General features: G+C 32.8%; 1 protein-coding gene across 3 annotated transcripts in view; it reads right to left on the bottom strand.

Moving 5' to 3' along the window:
- The window catches only part of LOC145691567 (papilin-like), a 34,088-nt gene extending 15,449 nt beyond the window's left edge, over nt 1-18,639 (bottom strand). For 2 of the 3 annotated variants that reach the window (XM_081766970.1, XM_081766971.1), the window contains exons 1-2: nt 12,708-12,927; nt 10,997-11,070 (exon numbers count right to left, since the gene is read on the bottom strand). In XM_081766970.1, the coding sequence (XP_081623096.1) occupies nt 10,997-11,063 (67 nt within the window). In that variant the 5' untranslated portion in view covers nt 11,064-11,070; nt 12,708-12,927. Of the gene's footprint in view, nt 1-10,996; nt 11,071-12,707; nt 12,928-18,532 lie in introns of those variants that run through there. The other variant, XM_081766972.1, reaches the window with a different exon arrangement.
- Between the last annotated feature and the right edge of the window lie 953 nt (nt 18,640-19,592).

Genomic DNA, 19,592 nt, shown 5'->3' with positions numbered 1-19,592 from the left:
TAAAAAAAATATGTTAATAACAATTTTAGTGCAAAAGTTAATGTATATTGTAACCAAAACGTTTCTACATTCTAGTTTATCAGAATCGTTAGAAACAATATGTGGTGTAATTGTCTGCAAGAAAAGTTTCTGAAATACATTTTAACAAAAAGTTTGTAACAAAATATGTTAGTAAAATTTTTAGTGCAAAATTTTATCTGTATAGTGTTGTAACAATAAACATTCTGCATTTTAGTTTATCCGAAGAAACAATATGTAGCATAATTTTCTCAAGAAAAGTTTCTGAAATACAGTTTAACAAAAGAGTTAGTAACATAATGTTAATAAAAATGTTTAGTGCAAAAGTTAATGTTTAATGTTCTAACAATAAACATTCTGCATTCTAGTTTATCAGAATCGTTAGAAACAATATGTGGTGTAATTGTCTGCAAGAAAAGTTTCTGAAATACATTTTAACAAAAAGTTTGTAACAAAATATGTTAGTAAAATTTTTAGTGCAAAATTTATCTGTATAGTGTTGTAACAATAAACATTCTGCATTTTAGTTTATCCGAAGAAACAATATGTAGTGTAATTTTCTGCAAGAAAAGTTTTCTGGAACTTCGTTTAACAAAAGAGTTGGTAACATAATGTTAGTAAAACACTTTTAGTGCAAAAGTTAATGTTTAATGTTCTAACAATAAACATTCTGCATTCTAGTTTATCAGTAACGTTAGAAACAATATGTGGTGTAATTGTCTGCAAGAAAAGTTTTCTGGAACTTCGTTTAACAAAACAGTTAGTAACATAATGTTAGTAAAAGAAAATTTTTAGTGCAAAATTTTATCTGTATAGTGTTGTAGCAATAAACATTCTTCATTTCAGTTTATCCGAAGAAACAATATGTAGTGTAATTTTCTGGAAGAAAAAGTTTTCTCGAACTTCGTTTAACAAATCAGTTAGTAACATAATGTTAGTAAAACACTTTAATGCAAAAGTTAATGTTTAATGTTGTAACAATAAAAATTCTGTATTCTAGTATATAAGACGCATGCCAGAATAAGTGTTTTTGCTTTGCTCTCAAGACAGAAAAAGAAGAAACTCGTATCCACGAAACTTGTGAAATTCGGCGAGTAGCAACTCGAGAAATTTCACTTCGTGGATACGTGTTTCTTCTTTTTCTGTCTTGAGAGCAAAGCAAAAACACTTATTCTGGCATGAGTCTTATATACTAGAATACAGAATTTTTATTGTTACAACATTAAACATTAACTTTTGCATTAAAGTGTTTTACTAACATTATGTTACTAACTGATTTGTTAAACGAAGTTCGAGAAAACTTTTTCTTCCAGAAAATTACACTACATATTGTTTCTTCGGATAAACTGAAATGAAGAATGTTTATTGCTACAACACTATACAGATAAAATTTTGCACTAAAAATTTTCTTTTACTAACATTATGTTACTAACTGTTTTGTTAAACGAAGTTCCAGAAAACTTTTCTTGCAGACAATTACACCACATATTGTTTCTAACGTTACTGATAAACTAGAATGCAGAATGTTTATTGTTAGAACATTAAACATTAACTTTTGCACTAAAAGTGTTTTACTAACATTATGTTACCAACTCTTTTGTTAAACGAAGTTCCAGAAAACTTTTCTTGCAGAAAATTACACTACATATTGTTTCTTCGGATAAACTAAAATGCAGAATGTTTATTGTTACAACACTATACAGATAAATTTTGCACTAAAAATTTTACTAACATATTTTGTTACAAACTTTTTGTTAAAATGTATTTCAGAAACTTTTCTTGCAGACAATTACACCACATATTGTTTCTAACGATTCTGATAAACTAGAATGCAGAATGTTTATTGTTAGAACATTAAACATTAACTTTTGCACTAAACATTTTTATTAACATTATGTTACTAACTCTTTTGTTAAACTGTATTTCAGAAACTTTTCTTGAGAAAATTATGCTACATATTGTTTCTTCGGATAAACTAAAATGCAGAATGTTTATTGTTACAACACTATACAGATAAAATTTTGCACTAAAAATTTTACTAACATATTTTGTTACAAACTTTTTGTTAAAATGTATTTCAGAAACTTTTCTTGCAGACAATTACACCACATATTGTTTCTAACGATTCTGATAAACTAGAATGTAGAAACGTTTTGGTTACAATATACATTAACTTTTGCACTAAAATTGTTATTAACATATTTTTTTTACCAACTTTTTCTGTTAAACTGAATTTCAGAAACATTTCTCTTGCAGGGGAATACACTACATATTGTTTCTTCGGATAAACTAAGATGCAGAAAATTTTCCTTTCATTGAAAATGTATTATAGGAACTTTTAAATAGTATGAATACAAACATTTACTTATATAAATAATAAACAAACAAACTTTATACTTAAATATGAAACTAAAATATCAAAAGTAATCATAACAAGTGCACTTACAATTGGAATCCAATTTTGAACAATTGAGATAGTTATCTAAACCTCCACTGCTAAAGACTTAGAAATAATTGATTTGCTCAATTATAATTTATTATGATGTAACGTAGTCTTCACAGTAATAACTAGTTGGTTCATAAGTTAAAAATTTACTGATTTAAATGTGTAACTGATGGATGTAATTTAGTAGTGGATGAACAAAATAAGTTCATAAAATGCTGAATAGCTTATATCACGTATTAGGACCTTGGAAAACAAAACATATAGCCAAAATACATATCAGTATGATTACTTTTCAGCTATATAGTCAAAACAATTATATATCGTTAAAAATAATATTCAGGCATATCTTTAAAAATGTATCAAAATACAACTAAATGTCTTCAAATACGTGTCTAACTACATTACTTGTGAATAGCGTGCATATTTTTAACTGGATATGTCAAATAAAATTATAGAAAATTTTAAAAATCTTTATCAAATATTTTAGTTTAATAACTAAATATGATTTCAATTGTCTCTCTAAATTCACAAATCTCTTACTTCCTTACACATTCTCCTTTTACAACTTTTCATCATGATTCTGTTTCACCCTTCTTCTGTAACTTTAAACATGCTCATATCACAATACTCTAAGGTTTCCATAGTCGTCTAGCTACACAAAACTTTTCAACTATCTTCTAGTAATTGAAATAATATACCAATCAGTACAATATCAAATAATTAAAACTAACTGTATAAACAAAATGCTTTGCATGTTCATGTTTATAATAAAGAAACGAAAATACAATTAATGTATGTGAAACTAAAAAACTATTAGGACGTAAAAATAAATAATTTAAATCATCCACCGTCTGTGCTTCTAACGTTTTTTCAGTGTTGCCAACTGCTAGATCATTTTCCTGTCGCTGTAGAAAAAATTGTAACGTTCAGCTTAAATATAAAAGTGTAACTATCATATGTATTCAAATGATATCAATCATCTCCTGAACGAAGATCTCCATCATTTTCTTCTACATGTTTCCATCAGCTGATCTTTTCCATTTGTACAGTTTCTGCTAAACGGCAGGTTATATCTATACATTTTGTATTCGATTGTCTTCTATGTACATCGCTTCTTATCTCTAGAAAATCCAATGTATGTTATTTCTCGTCCATCTTCTATCTGTTCTAGGTATGTGACCCACCAGTTCTGTTTCTGCTTCATTGCAGAGTATGTCACATCGTACATAGCATAAGTTTGCGCTTCACTTGCACTAGACTTGCGAAACTTTAAAAAGTTATCTGATCTCTAAGTTAGCAGCAAGCGAGCATCTGCAAAAATCTAACAATCTGCCAGTTACATACTAGTAGCCAACTTGCATTAAAAGTTGTGAATTGCTGATTTACACACAGTTAGGGCCATTTTCGTTTCGCTTGCTGTTCTTCACTTCCTTCTTAGAAGTCTTACGATCATAGTATAGCCGGAAATTCCTCAATATCAAATATAAGAACACAATTATATTTCAAACAAAACAATTTGAATGCAATATGTTTTGTTAAAAATATTAAGCAGTCATTTATTAGGACTAAGTCTCGATTTTGTTTAAAGTATAGAAAATATAATTATAGTAATAATTATATAAATACAAAATAGATTGCAGCACACTTCCTAATGCAATTTTTTGTCACAGAAATCACAAACTTCCAAAAAAGAAACTTATGAAACATTATTTAAAAATACGTTATATTTACGTAGCATAAATGTCAAGTATACTGCGTAAAGCTTTCATTATATCTAAAATGCAACCCATCCTAACTCTTAATAGAGCTAGTTACATCATGCAGACGGTGTGTAGGCCAGTTAAATGGTATGCTTTATCCAGTGCTATCTTAAAACAAGCCACTTTTCATTTGCTTGTTTTTATACAGTAGATATTGTTACCGAATTAAAACTACTATCCTTATTGTAACAGCAAGGCGTCTCAGTAACTCAGTCACGGTAATTCCTAATAGGTCGGTTAAGCCAATTGTTGTTATTATCTGAGCTGCCTCGTATCTGACGGCAAACATGGCGCTAGCGTACAGGAAATTTGCGGACCTACAAAATTTCAAAGCTAATAAATCTTGTCATAAACTTAAATACTATAATCAGTATATAAGGCTAATTCCAATAATAAGTACATTAATCACACTATTAGATGCCGTTACCTGCACTGGCGAATAAACGTTTATCTCTTATATTCCGTAACAACAAGTGTCGCTACCTACCTTGATTAGATGACTACAAGTTGTCCCTAACGTACACTACCTGTTATTACATATATATCTCCTCTTACTAGTCACTTCTCATACAAAGTCGCTCGGCGAGAAACAAATAGGTTTTCTATATTTAAAAAGTGTCTTTAAACCATGCAATCAACGTGATTAATATTAGACAACTTATTATTCTCGGTTCATCTTAGCACACTGCAGTACGCAGTATTAGTACTGTGTACTAATTTCATACACAGAATTTCAATAAAGAAGATTCTTCGTTAACTAATATCGTATCATGTTCTAATTACTTTTACATTATCCCCATCTAAAAATTCTTGATCTAAAAAATCTATGACCTAATGCCTCAATAAAATAGTATGGTTATGTCTCATACGAAATGTCTTCCTTTCATCCAAAGAAACATTATGTCTGTTTCCCTCTACCGCTATTATTTCTTCCCTTCATAAATTACTTATAAGTATTCGCTTTTATCCGTCTACTTTACCCTAAACCCTAAATATATAATATTAGCAAAACAAAATAATCTCACTGATAATGTTAGTATAAAAACGTCCCAGCGTGTATGTCACATACGCACGTAAAATTACATTCTTGGTACTAATTCTTGTTCTCCATACTGTCTAATATATTCCGATAATTTAATGGCTAGCAGGGCGCTTTTCGTACACGTAGGTCCAAGTTTGATTCACAGTGCTTTTTTCATATAAACCATAATAATCGTTTTACTTTTTTAAACTAGTTTCCCATCTTTCATAGCAAGGAAGTGTAAGCCTAAAACGTTAAAGTAAAAAACCATATGCTCTATACCTACAAAAGGCGCTTGTCCGGCATTCAATTAATGAAACTGAGACGCGACTTTGAGCTAAATAACATTTTCAAATACTCTCCTCTCATTTACAACACAAAATTCCTATCTATTAGTTTAGGACCGCTGTAAATCACGAGGTGAATATATAATATAAAACACAAAGCTTACCAAAAGAAATTACCTATATACCGTATTTTAGTTCATGTAACTGTTTCAAACACGAATAAATCTTCTTTGTGGCTACGTGGTTAGCGTACGCGCCTTTGGCGTGGGGATTGAATTCCCTGCGGAAGCTCAAGGATTCTAATTCAACGTTAATCAGTAGGTCCATGTCCCACATAACTATGGTGCTTAAAAGGAACGCTAAACTTCAAATCAAATACGATTATTTGTACCATCAAAAAATAGTAAGAAAAAATCTAAATTTTCTCATAAAATGATTACAAAAGTATCACATATCAAGCTTTTATTCAGCTCCTGCATTTTACAAACAACATTTTTTCCAGATGCGCCTCAAAATGAAAAAAGGTTGGAAACCACTGACATATGCTAACAATTATAAAAATATTATTCGTCACCGAAATTCAAACTTATGTTCAGTTCAATAGTACTAAAGATAAAAATAAGCAAAATTCAAAGCAGGTGTAGGCTACCCAGTTCCTTTCCCCTACTGTAAATGTTAATACTACACACAAAAATAATAAAAATTAATACCATATTACATAAGTAATCAGTTTCACACATCATTTAATGGTATTTTCATGTAACACTAACTTCTTATATTCTGAAGATATGCTATGGTCCTATAAACAAGAAAATAATCGCATATTTATTATAAAATGTGTCCGTTTGTGTGTCTATACAACTATTCTTTTAATATGTAAAATAATAACTACGCCTCGTCCTAAAGGAGAGGTCCAAACAATCCAAAATTCCTTGCTATTTGTTTATTGTGTTTGGCTTTCGGCGCGGAAGATCATAATTCGATTCCCGGCAAGTCACAGATTGTGTTCAATTTTAGTGCCATATAAGTAAAAAAAACTCCATCGAACAAAAAAAAATTTAGCGTACGGTTTTCCACGTGGGAGGGCCCTGGTTCAAATCCAAGTGCAATGACCAATATTAAATCCCTGTAGTCTCCATATTACATTACACTACACCTTAGTTAATTTATAATTACATATAAGTACATCGAGTCATATGGTTTTCGATGCCGGAAAATCCGCAATCAATTCCCGATAAAAACAAACACTTCCGTCCCCCTTATACTCCCAACAATTACAAATGTTTTGCGTGTATTTCATTTCCAATGTCCCTTCTCATACGAAAAAAAGAAAACATAAACATAAAACAAGAAAAAAAACAAAGCCAGTACTTACAGATAAATTCTTCTTCTCTGTTAACTTCTATAGAATACAATTCACCAACTCAAACGCATCGTGCTTTTATTTCTTCAAATGTAACCTCTTGATTTGCATCAAAGTTTGTATACCAACAAAAATAAATCCAGAAAGTTCTACCAAATTCTAGAACCTCACTCTCCATAACTCATATATTACATCCTCTGTGTCGCCCAACCTCCCCTGCGGGCACTTATGTTAAAACAGATGGCGGTCTCTTTTCTTAAAGAACCCTTGTCGTTCTGAATTAATTTTCCTGTCGCGTCCTAAACCTGCCGGGTTGCAGTTTTGTTTGCCTGTTGTTTCCCCAAACAATTAATCTTTAAAGGATTCCGTTTCCGTTTCAAAAAGTCTTTTAAAAGCAAACGGTTGACATTAATTATACATTTCAAGAACCATGCGTGAATTCTTTACATTATTAATTACTTCCTTTATATTAAAATGTCCACCCTACCCAGAACTAAATTAACATTATTTTCTCATTTAGACCCAAAACAATTTATTTTCAGTAACTAATGTTGTTTTCTTTACATTTTTCGCTATAATTCAAAGCACTACAAAGTCTGCCGATTCAATTCATCTAATGTCACACCCTCATTACAAATGCCTTTACTTATCACTTTATATATGGGCGAGCTCTGTTTAAACATTCAAAATGTTACAAAGTACACAAAAATAATTAATCAACATAAAGTACAAGCACAGCCAACCATTTCGTTCAATTTCCTATTTAAACCTTTATCAAAAAATAATTCATCCTGTCACTTTAACATGCTCTACAAAGGAACGCATATAAAAAAAAGTGAACAAAAAATATGTAGGTCGTTATTACGTAGGCAAAATAATGAAACTACAGTCCGGTACAGCATAATTACATGTTAGTAATTGTTCCTAAAGTACCGGTAATAATTCAAGTTCAATTGAACCTTTGTACTTCAATGAGAGTACTTAGAGTAATTACAATATTCATTACTTCAACGACAGTATGTACATAGAGTATAAATACTTTCAAGGTCAAAAATGGACTATGGATGCGTATTATTCTACTGACGTGAAGACACTACCGAGAGCGGACATTGATTCGGATCACAATCTCCTAGTGGCGGAAGTGAAAACCTGGTTAAAGTCGATGAAGAAAAATGAAAGGACAAATGAAACATGAAAATTAGAGCGACTAAGAAATATAGACAATGATGTTAAAGAAGGAATTGAAGAAAAATTTTGTGCAATGGGCGATATGGTCGACAATGTAGAAAATAATTGGGGAAAAGTTAAACAGATTCTAATCGATGCACTTTACAATAATATTGGCAGGATGGAAAGAGCACCGAGAAAACCATGGATAACTAAAGCGATGCTTAAGATGATTTAGGAACGCAGAAGGGCGGAAAACACAAACATCAAAGAATACGGAAGGCTAAATAATGAATTAAGAAGAGAGATGGACAAAGCCAAGAAAAGTACATGGAACAGATATGTGAATGGAACTTCAACGACGCCGCAGATATGATTGATGTACCAGAAAGCACAAGAATTATGAGGGAAAGCTAACAAAAGTATACGAATATTTGAAATCGAAGATGAAGAAGGCCAGGTAATCACTGACAATCAAAGAATCCTTAGAATTTGGGAGGAATACATAAAAGATCTCTATGATCAGAGAAACTACATCAAAGAATTGCAATCGAAGTAAAGGAAGAGATGGATGATGAAAAATGGCCCAGTATATTGAAAAGTGAGGTATCATAGTACAAGCAATCAAAGACATGCAAAAGAGGAAGGCCACTGGAGATTATGACATACCAGCAGATCAACTTTACAATGTAATAAAAGTACTGTCTTCACTTATTAACAAGATCTATCTGAGGGAGAATGGCCAAAGGATTTTCTTGATGTTTCAATGATTGCATTGTCCAAGAAAATGCAAAGAACTTGTTACGATCACAGAACCATTAACCTTGCTTCCCAGTGGAAAGATTGTTGCATGCATACTGAACAGGCGGCTAGAAAGTAAGATAGAAGAAATGTTAGAAAAAGGTCTATTTGGATTCCGAAAAGGAAAAGGCACCAGAGATACTATTGGGTTGTTGAGAAATATATCTGAACGAGTTTTTGATATAAAGGAGGAGAGTAGTGTGCTTCATCGACTGGGAAAAAAGTTTTGACCGGGTCAATTGAATGAAACTTCTGAAAATACTTAAAGAAACCGGAGCCAACTGGAGAGACCGACGACTCATTCAAAATCTATACAAAAGACAACGAGTTCCACTTAAATGAAGGAGATACCAATAGTGTGAAGATTGGAAGAGGAGTCAGATAAGAATGTAGTGTGCTGCCACATTATTTAACATTTACAGAGAATGTTTAATAAATGAAGCATTAACGGGATTTGGGAATTTCATGATTGGAGGGCAGATCGTTAAAAAGAACAGGCATACAGATGATGCTGTTATTATAGCTAGAATCGAAGAATGACTACAGGAGATGATTGACAAAATAGTTGACACTGGGAAAATACGGAATGGAAATCAACATTGAGAAGTGAAAGTCATGAGAAATCTCATGCAAACGCGCCCTTACGTTTCAAAGTAAAACAAAAGGAACTTGAAGATCTCGACAATTTCAAGTATCTGCTAAGTACTTTGGCGAGAGACGCTGAATGCATCACAGAGATCAGGTGAAGAAAAACTACAGCCAAAGAAGCTGGACTTACGAAGAAGTTGGTTAAGTGCTATATATGGAGCATTGGACTGTACGGTTCAATAACTTGGACATTACGGAAGTTTGAGAAGAAATATTTCGAGAGTTTCGAAATGTGGTGTTCGAGGAAGACGGACATGATAAAGTGGACAGAAAGAGTAACAAACGTAGACGTTTTAAAACGGATAGGAGAGAAGAGGACGCTTCTAGCCACAATCCTTCGTAGAAAGACCAATTAAATTGAACATGTCTTGCGAAGAAATCGTGTTCTTGATACCGCCATAGAAAGAAAGATGGAAGGAAAGCAAGGAATAGAAGGAAGAAGAACGCAATTGATCGATGATTTGAAAAAGAGAAGAAAATACTGGGAGTTAAAAGAAGAAGCTGAGGATGGAGAAAAGTGGATAAAACATTTCCAGGTCCAAATGTAAAATTGAAAAATGAACTCATTAGTCCCTGGACCTGGCGAAAGGCAAAATATTTAATAATAATAATAATAATAATAATAATAATAATAATAATAATAATAATAATAATAATAATAATAATAATAATAATAATAATACATGAGTCAAAACGTGTGTTGTACCTCGTTGGGACATAAAGTTAAAAGACCTGAGACTGAGATGTTCCTCTCGAAGAAAGAAAATTATCAGGCAAGGACAAAATTACACTACATAGATACTTTACTTGTTTCAAAACCTACAGGATACTTATTGCAGACATATACACTTGAAAATTGGCACAAATGTTCGAATTGTAATACAAGTAAAGGAAAAAGTTAGAAAGCTGAAAGCTTCCACCTCCAAGGAGGAAAGTCAGGGAGCAAGATCAAAATTACATATTGTTACAGTGCTTGATTCAAAACCTTCCGATTTTTATAATATATATATTCTAAATCAACAATTAAATAACATTATAATATTAAGAAAACGGAATAATTAAATAAAATAAATTAGTAGAAAAAATATTAAAACAAAGAAAATTAAAATTAGGAATTTATTGCACGATAATTCAGGGGTACAGAAGCAAAACCTGCTAAATTAATTTTTCAATTTTGTCACGAGACGAAACAAAAGTGACTCCCTTATGTTTCAGAATTGTTGAATAATGCTTTTGTTTAGCAGTCACTACTTTATACAGATCAGTGAAATCTACCACTGAACAAAAACAATTGTTCAACAATTCTGAAATATAAGGGAGTCACTTTTGTTTCGTCTCCTGACAAAATTGAAAAATGGATTTAACAGATTTTGCTTCTATACCCCTTAATTTTCTAATACTCTAATGCCTGAATATTATAGTAAATAAATATGTGTCTACCTAATCAACTAGAAAATATTATAACTTGTTGTTTAATATACATACGTGACATTACATCAGCTACACACGTAAGTGCCACTGCCAAGAAAATTACCCACACTCCTTCTGCCATCTTTAATCTAAAAATACAAGAATACAATAGATGAGTTGGGTGAAATTATAGCAAACAAAGGTTATTGTTTATTTGTATACATCATCATATTTTCTTGGGACCACCATCTCGAATACCAATTGGGGCCACGGTGGCTGTGGTAGAGCATTCATCTCTGGTGCAAGAGCCCCTGATTCGATCGCAGGTACCGCCAAGTGAACTTTGTAGTGGACAAATACAGTTTATACGGGTTTCCTCGGGGTTCGCCCGTTTCCTCTCACTTTCTTCATTCCACCATTTCACTAATTTCTCATCATCACCGTCTCCTTTAGCCTAGCAGGCATAACCGTGGGACGAAAGGGTCAAAAAATTCATTTTTTCGAATACCAATTGATCCATAAATGTAATAGATATATATAACAGAGCCTCAGCAAGTGCAGATTGTCGAATGATTTTTACTGTTAATTCATCGGTGCGCATAGATGGGGCAAGATGGGCTATTTCTGGTGTGCTTACATATTTTCTTACATATTTCGTATTACCACATTACTTTTATATTCTAGTGACTTAAATCTAAAATGAACATATTTTCAGTTAGGATGAATGTTGTTTTTTATTCTGTGGTATGCAGTGGCGTATTTAGGGGGGCTTCCGGGCTTAAGCCCCCCAAAATCTTACTTACTATAGTAAAGTAAATGGAAATGCAGAATTTTCACATTTCCAGGCAAAGCCCTCCCCCCCGAAAGTTAGCAAAGCCCCCCGAAACAAAATATTAAATACGCCACTGGTGGTATGTATAACCTATTCGATCCAGAGACTCAACAATAAATTTCAGTGTGCTTACTTGTGCTTTATGAATTTTATCGGAGTTAACACCTCTTTTTCAGTATTGAGGCTAACTGTGACTAGACCAATTGCTGAAATTCGGACGTAAAATAGTACTCTGGTTCACATCCGACGTCATATACCTACATCAGTGATCGAACCATTTCATTTGCATAGGTAGAGGAAATGGGGTACAGTGGAGCATATTGATTTTTTATAATTTGTAGATTGCAACACTGAATTAGAAATAAGAAGGAAGATTTCTGTTTGATTTCTTAATTGAGTGGTTATAGAGAAAGCAGATAGTTCATAGCTACGCATCTTATGTTTCAACAGTTTTCAGGTAGATATACTAAATTTCTTGTGTTATTTTACAAATCATAAATCTCTAAGTGATTTATCATGTCTCAATTTAAAACACAACATTATGTTACATTATAGAATGCAATGTCTTATTCATAAGTTATTCGTCATATTCTCAATTACGTTGCTAGTACAGCTCACAGATAACGAGAAGAACCCTAGCAGAAGTAGTGTGACGTAAGTATGGGCTCGCCCACTTTTCACACGGAGGTTTCAAATGACACCGCGGAATAGCACACAGATAACTACCCGGAGTAGCAGACGACATCTAAGTATAGACCACACCTCAAAAACCGAAAATGGACTTGACCGTGTCGTTGACCTTTCTCCGCTACCCCTGTTTTAGGGTTCTTCTCGTCATCTGTGAGCTATACAATAAAACAAATGTCTTTAGGATGATGTCACTGTACAGACAGACAAACTAGAAAGAATTAGAATGAGACATGTTGAGCATATACTGTATGAATTAGTACTTACCAATTGCTATAGTAAATTATACCAGAAGCTTCGTCCGCAGCGATCACACTACAACTAATAATTTGAAACTTATTTATACGTATATATTAAATCAGTTGTTAAAAGTAGGTGCAAGAAGTTTGCCAAATTTGGTTTACTATCACAGTCTGCAGAAATATCAGTTCTTCTTGTCTCTTCACTAGAAGAAATCACCTGTTACTTTGCTAATAAAATCGAACGAGGAAAAGCACGCTGACAAATAAAAAAAGAAAAGAAAAGAATATTTTATTTCCTGGAAATTTTGATATCTTTCTTTTTTGCCTAGCTCACACGTTGGCAGATAAGGAAAAGATCTATATTTTGATTAAGTTCAAACTCCTTTCTTTTGTTGTTTGTTTGCTTACTTGTTTGTTTTGTGTATCGGATTTTCTGCCGCCCATTGCTCTGTTCAGCTATTCAGGATGCCTTCTTCCTTTCAGTGGCATCATGCTTGTTTGCGGTTTCTTCACACACGTGCCACAAATTTCAAATGGCACATTTATGTAAATATATAGTTTATTTATTCATTTCTTTGTCTCCCTACTAGTAACGCAATTTCCTAGGTTAATATCCTAGTTTTGTACTTGAAAGGTTTCTGGGTTAGGCCGGTGTTAAGCACGTGGTTGCTCGACTGCTACGAATCCGGCTAGTGTCTTTTGTTTTCAGTGGCGTCTCTAGATTTCTATGACAGGGACGTCACTTCGGCAATGGTTTGAAACTTTTTTACACACCACCCTCGCCCCAAATCAATCTCTGGTTTTGTGGCCTTGAGTGATGTTTTAGTTTGAAGGCATTCTTTAAATTGTGAAATTACGTACAAATATTACAGGAAAAATTTACCATACACTGAGAGAAAACTATGTAGCGTACGTAAAAACGAGGGTTACATGCGTAAATCCTGTAGCTTTTGGACTTGACGTACAGTAAACGTATTAATGAAAAAGTATATTGTATACGAACTTTCCGTAGAAATGTCCCGAATAAACGTACTTTCTGTACGAACGAAAGAACTATATGTAGGCAATCATGATTTCACACGCAGATGAACGTATGTAACATATAGGTAATGTATATGTGTGTATAATATACGGGAGACTGTTAGATGTAATAATCCTGCAACGGCATGATTTAACATCTAAGGGGGAAAAGTATGCAGCACATAGATAACGTATGCTCCTTACTGATTTCCGTAGTAATATAAGGAATTTATATATATATATATATATATATATATATATATATATATATATATATATATATATATATATATATATATATATATATATATATATAGATAGATAGATAGATAGATAGATAGATAGATAGATAGATAGATAGATAGATATACAATATATCTTTGTCCAGATAACGGATTTTTCTCAGTGCAGAAATGTATAAGCATATGTCTTACGTACAGAATGATTTAAATTTACATACTTTATTCAGTATACATAATTCAAGTTATTCAAGAAGTCAAACACAATTCTACCATCTACTATTTCTTCAATTAAGTTTTCTCAAAAGATTTTGTGAATGAAATGAAAGTTCTAGTTGTACTTTCAAGACTACTGTCCTTCAGGTAAAAGGATACGTTCATAGTGCTCGAAAAATTGACGCTGGGCGTTATTATGACGTGGAATTCATTGTGGTAATACACCTTCTGAGCCATCAAACACACAAATCGGTTGAAATATCTAATTGGATTTTGTTCACTACCATTATTTCCTATTATTGTTCAGAATACATAAGTAGGAAATTTGCATTATAGTGATTGAGATATAACAAATCTCTTAAACTGTAAGGCAGAGATGAACAAACAACACTGTTCAAGACAGTGTTTTTCTGTGTTTTAAACTGACCAGGCCATTTTTGGGCGAAGGATATTTTATGAAGTTTTGTTGATATTTGTTTTACCATTAGTGATATGGCGCATTGTATATACAAGCGATCCATAGTTGATTTCTTCTTATTGTTATAATTGGAGAATTTCAACGCCTTCCCCTTTATCAGTTTAACTGTTGGAGGTATTTTACGAAGATTTTGCAGAACTTATTTCTTAGATATGAATAGGACGACCTAATTCACTCTCTAATTATTAGCTGGTTTTAACTTCATATAGTAGAAATTGTGAGAATGTGTCATAAAACGTATACACCATATTTTATCAAAATTGAATATTTATTTTACGAAAGTTATACAAGAAGATATTTCCTGCATCTAGAAGTAGAGAGGTAAATTTACCCTCTCACTCTCGACTTATTTTAAATTCAAGCAGCGCGTATCAGTCAGCAGAAAAAATGTATTTCATATTAAAACAACAATAGAATATTTTATTTATGGCATTTATTGTGGAATATATATTTTTTATAACTGGAGGATGCGTAAATCCTCCTCATTTGTGGTCCACTGATTTTGACAACATGCATTGAAAGTGAAATGAAATCTTTGAGTTTTACGTCCCACGGATATGCCGGTTAGGCTAAAGGAGACGGTGATTATGAGAAATGAGTGAAATGGTGGAATGAAGAAAGTGGGAGGAAACGGGAGAACCCCGAGAAAACCACGCACACGGTGTTTGTCCACCACAAAGTTCACTTGGCGGGACAACATGCATTGAGTATCACTGCACCATAATCTCGAAATAAACTTTCATCATTATCAGATTTCAGAACTAAGAAGTCGAGAATGTTGGTAAAAGCCACACAAAATATACGCGGTATCCAATCAAAATAGCATTATTTTTGGTGAAAATTATAGGCGATTATTACTTTCTTATTTATTACTTAAATAAGGGAATTTCGGGTAAAGTTATCTCCTTATCCTTGGTCGAATTAATGAGCTTCTAATAGTGGAAGTTGATATTATGTAGCCAGAAAGCTTTTATTAATATATCAAACGGTAATTAGTCTCTGCATAATTAATCTTAAACTGTGATTTCAAGTATTTTCCTTATATTTGATGCTATATCAAGTATAAAGTAATGCTATATCAAAATATTGTATTATGTAGTTTGTAAATATGACATATTTACTTGTTTTTAATGAATAATAGAACCAAGATTAGCTCTCTAAAGGGTTAACCCCCTTTGCTTTGGAGTAGTTTCGGTTTATACGAAATATTTCAACATCAATAGCGAAAGGACAAAGAATGGCTACGGTTAAACTTTATGATTTTACAATTTTATAATACTGATGGCTAACAATCCTATATCTCAGCGCAAAGGACTAATGCATTGGGTATATTGTCTTGTCGAAAAAATGTGTTTACTGTATAATAAACTGACACACAATCATAGTCATACGTCTTGCGAATAAAATCAGAAAAATAAACACACTGCTGAACAAGACTGCACTTATTTAATATAAAAACACATTTACACGTGACGTTTCGATCTTCTAGCCAAGATCCTCATCAGACGTACAGTCAACAGAGAGTGTACGTCTGATGAGGATCTTGGCTAGAAGATCGAAACGTCACGTGTAAATGTGTTTTTATATTAAATAAGTGCAGTCTTGTTCAGCAGTGTGTTTATTTTTCTGTATAATAAAATATCAGAAGGGCAGTCAGATATAATTTTTAGTTATAGATAAAATTTTATTCTAGATAAACACAGATGTATCATACTATATGTATTTTAAAGTATAAACCATGTCTTTTGCTATCGTATTATTATGTAATTATACAGTATTTTACGGACTATAAGACGCTACGGATTGCAAGACACACCTTAATGTTTAAGCAATTCTTTTTTAAAAAAAAAATACCGTAGATTTTTACAATTTTTATTATTAGATGGCGGGACGGGAGACAGACAGTGTTAGCAACCTTGTGAATCTCCGCTACTCAAATTCGTCGCATCGGTGCACTACTGCTGCCAGTTGAATCCAATGTTGCCAGATAGAGACAGTTTCCCGCGGCACCGAATATATATTGCCATTTTTTAGACTGGTGGCAATTTTAAATCAAACACTGGACATGTTTATATTAATTTCGGGTATAAGACGCACTTGAATTTTGCAGGCAATTTTTCGAAAAAAAAAAGTGCGTCTTATAGCGTCCGTAAAATACGGTATTTTAAAGTGTATTATCATACAATAAGGGTAAAACTGTAATTAGGCATTTGACTATTGTTTACCTAAATAAATAACTAAACAATCGAGTACAGAAATTCCCTCGTCACCATTCTGCTAAATGGGATTACACAAGATGGGATCTCATGCAGCCTAAAATGGCAGAAATTCTAATTTTGAAGAAATCAGAGACTGATAAGCCGCTAAGCGAAGTGGGAGAACACAAAATCAAAGGCCTCCCTCATTAGAGGTGAGTGCAGTGTCTCTATCACAAAGCCACCGTGTTCCCATACTCACTTCAAGACCAATATTATATTCAAACATGTCATTAGTAAAATACTCATGTATCTATCATTGGCCCTAAATCGTCTTACATTAACGTTAAGGTATTTACGTATTCAAGTAGCTGGATCAGGTCAATATACACAATAAAGAAAAAAAGTAAACACCGCGTACTTGCCAGTTGGTTAGAGTTCTTACTTTTTATGTGTGTACGGTATGGATGTACTAATTTTCTAAGAAAAAATTTCAGGATGAACTATGGGTAAATCCTTTTTTAGAAGCCTGTGCCTTGCTCTCTGATCAAGTGGATAACATGCATATCTTTGGTGCACGTAGTCCTGGGTTCGATTCTTGATGCCAGAACATTTGAATTTAAAACACTGGTGGTTCGGATTTGTGTTAAACAGTAGGTCTATGTCTTATATTGCCTCGGTGCTGAAAAGAAACACAACTTTAACAAACAAACAATCCTGAGTATCTCCCATCATTGTCAATATGCGTTACAAGTGTTTCACAGAACTCTACGAATAATGAAATTCCTGTGTCCAAATTTTAAGGTTGCTCAGTGGTTGAGCTCTTACCTCTGGTACGTTGGGTCCTCAGTTCAATCCCTTGTCAAAGGGGGAGCACGGTGGCCAAGTAAATTTGTAGGGGACAACATCATGCCCGTGGGTTTCTTCGGGGTACTTCCGTTTCCTCCCACTTTCTTATTTCACTAAATCTTCCATCAATATTTTCTTGTTTTAATCATTGTCTCCCTTAGCCTGCATAATAGTGGGACGTTAAACTGAAAGATTTCATATCACTCCCTGTTAAGGTAGTGTAAAGGGACAAGTTTTGCCGATAGATGTCACTACAGTCTTCGTATCTCTCCCATGTATTTTTTACCATTCACGAAAATTTACAATTTCTTTTATAAATTTCAACCTAGAGACTTCAAATTTTTAGAGAGGAACTTCATAACCTATTAAAGGGAACAATCTGTGCCGATTTTTTATTTAGAATTTTCTTCATTGTTGAAACAGTTCCATTGTTAAAAGTTTGGATATCTTTTTCAACAATCAAGTCGTTTCAACAATGAAGAACATTCTAAATAAAAAATCGACACGGATTATTGCCTTCGATAGATTATGAAGTTCCTTTTCTAAAAATTCGAAGTCTGTAGGTTGAAATTTATAAGAGAAATAGTGAATTTTCCTGAAAGGTAAAAAAATACATGGGAGAGATACGAAAATTGTTAGTGCCATCTATCGGCAAAACTTATCCCTTTAAACCAACCTTAAAGTTTGAAATAAAGTAAGTTACCTGCCATTCTAGTTGTTCACCTCCCAAGAAATTAAATCTAGCGTCATCACTGATCTAATGACTTCTTTATAGGAAAGCGACGTTACATTACAATCATGAAAATATCGAAAACAACAATATTTTCCTTATATTTACGAAAATCATACTTACTTGCTTTTTGTGAATCTAGGAACTGCGTACAAACAAAGGCAAGTTAACTGTTCACTTAATGATTACGCTCTTTGCTACAATTAAAGTTATTAGTTTATATATGTACTATATATATAGACAAGTAGTGTTTCTGGCCTTGTTATTTAGCAACCTCCTACCATAATGCTCTACACTTCCACTTTTAATTAACCTTCAACCGTGAAGATGTAGCACGTGCAGGAAGGAAAGAACAAGAAAACACTTGGGACAAAGACATGTTGTTGCTTTTTTTTTTTATCACTTGCGGTCACGATTTATGATAAATATGAATTGATATAAGGCACATTTAATTTTAAGTTTTAAGGAAAAGAAATTGGTCACAAGAATCGCAAATCATAATCTATTTCGTGTCGTGAAGTTTAGCACAACTCGATTTTCGTGCTATTTGCTACCAGCAAGGCCGACCCTAGGCAATTTGACGACGCGTAGAATGGTATTATTTTCAGTCCATCTTTCTCCAGAAATAACTAATCTTAAAAGTCAGGACTTTTAGTATGCTACCCCATCATGAACAACGAATGCAAGGGAAAGTGCACTCGCACTCAGAAACGCCTAAATCCTACAAATATAATCTCGTTGTATGTTATTTTCTTTAAATAATAATCTATTATACTCGTGAAAGATAAAGCAAACACACCTGCAGAAGAAAGATGGTAATCCTTTTTGTAGAATTCAATATCAAGCTTCAGTCTCAATATATCACTTTGCAATTCCAGTACAACTAGCTCTTTTATCTATATTTCTTTATTTTCCTTCTACATCTGTTTTTTAAAAATAAAACAACCTTGTTTCCACCTTCAATAATAACGAACTTGTTTGTGACAAAGACAAGACTAGTTTTCATATCAAAATTGTGGTAACTAACTAAATGGAGCAGAGGTTCCCTACTGTTCGAGAATAGAATTCTTGTATTTAACGAAAAAATATAACTTTTAAAGATTTGACTTCCCTTGAAAGGAGGGCCACAATTAGGGAAAGCTTGGTTCATGGGGCATTTAAAAAAAAGTAATATGTAATATGT

The sequence above is a fragment of the Thermobia domestica genome, chromosome 8 (genome assembly GCF_964235325.1).
Source record: "Thermobia domestica chromosome 8, izTheDome1.hap1.1, whole genome shotgun sequence".
Taxonomy (NCBI): domain Eukaryota; kingdom Metazoa; phylum Arthropoda; class Insecta; order Zygentoma; family Lepismatidae; genus Thermobia; species Thermobia domestica.
Note: the sequence above shows the minus strand (reverse complement) of the source record. Positions and strands in the feature narration are given on the sequence as shown.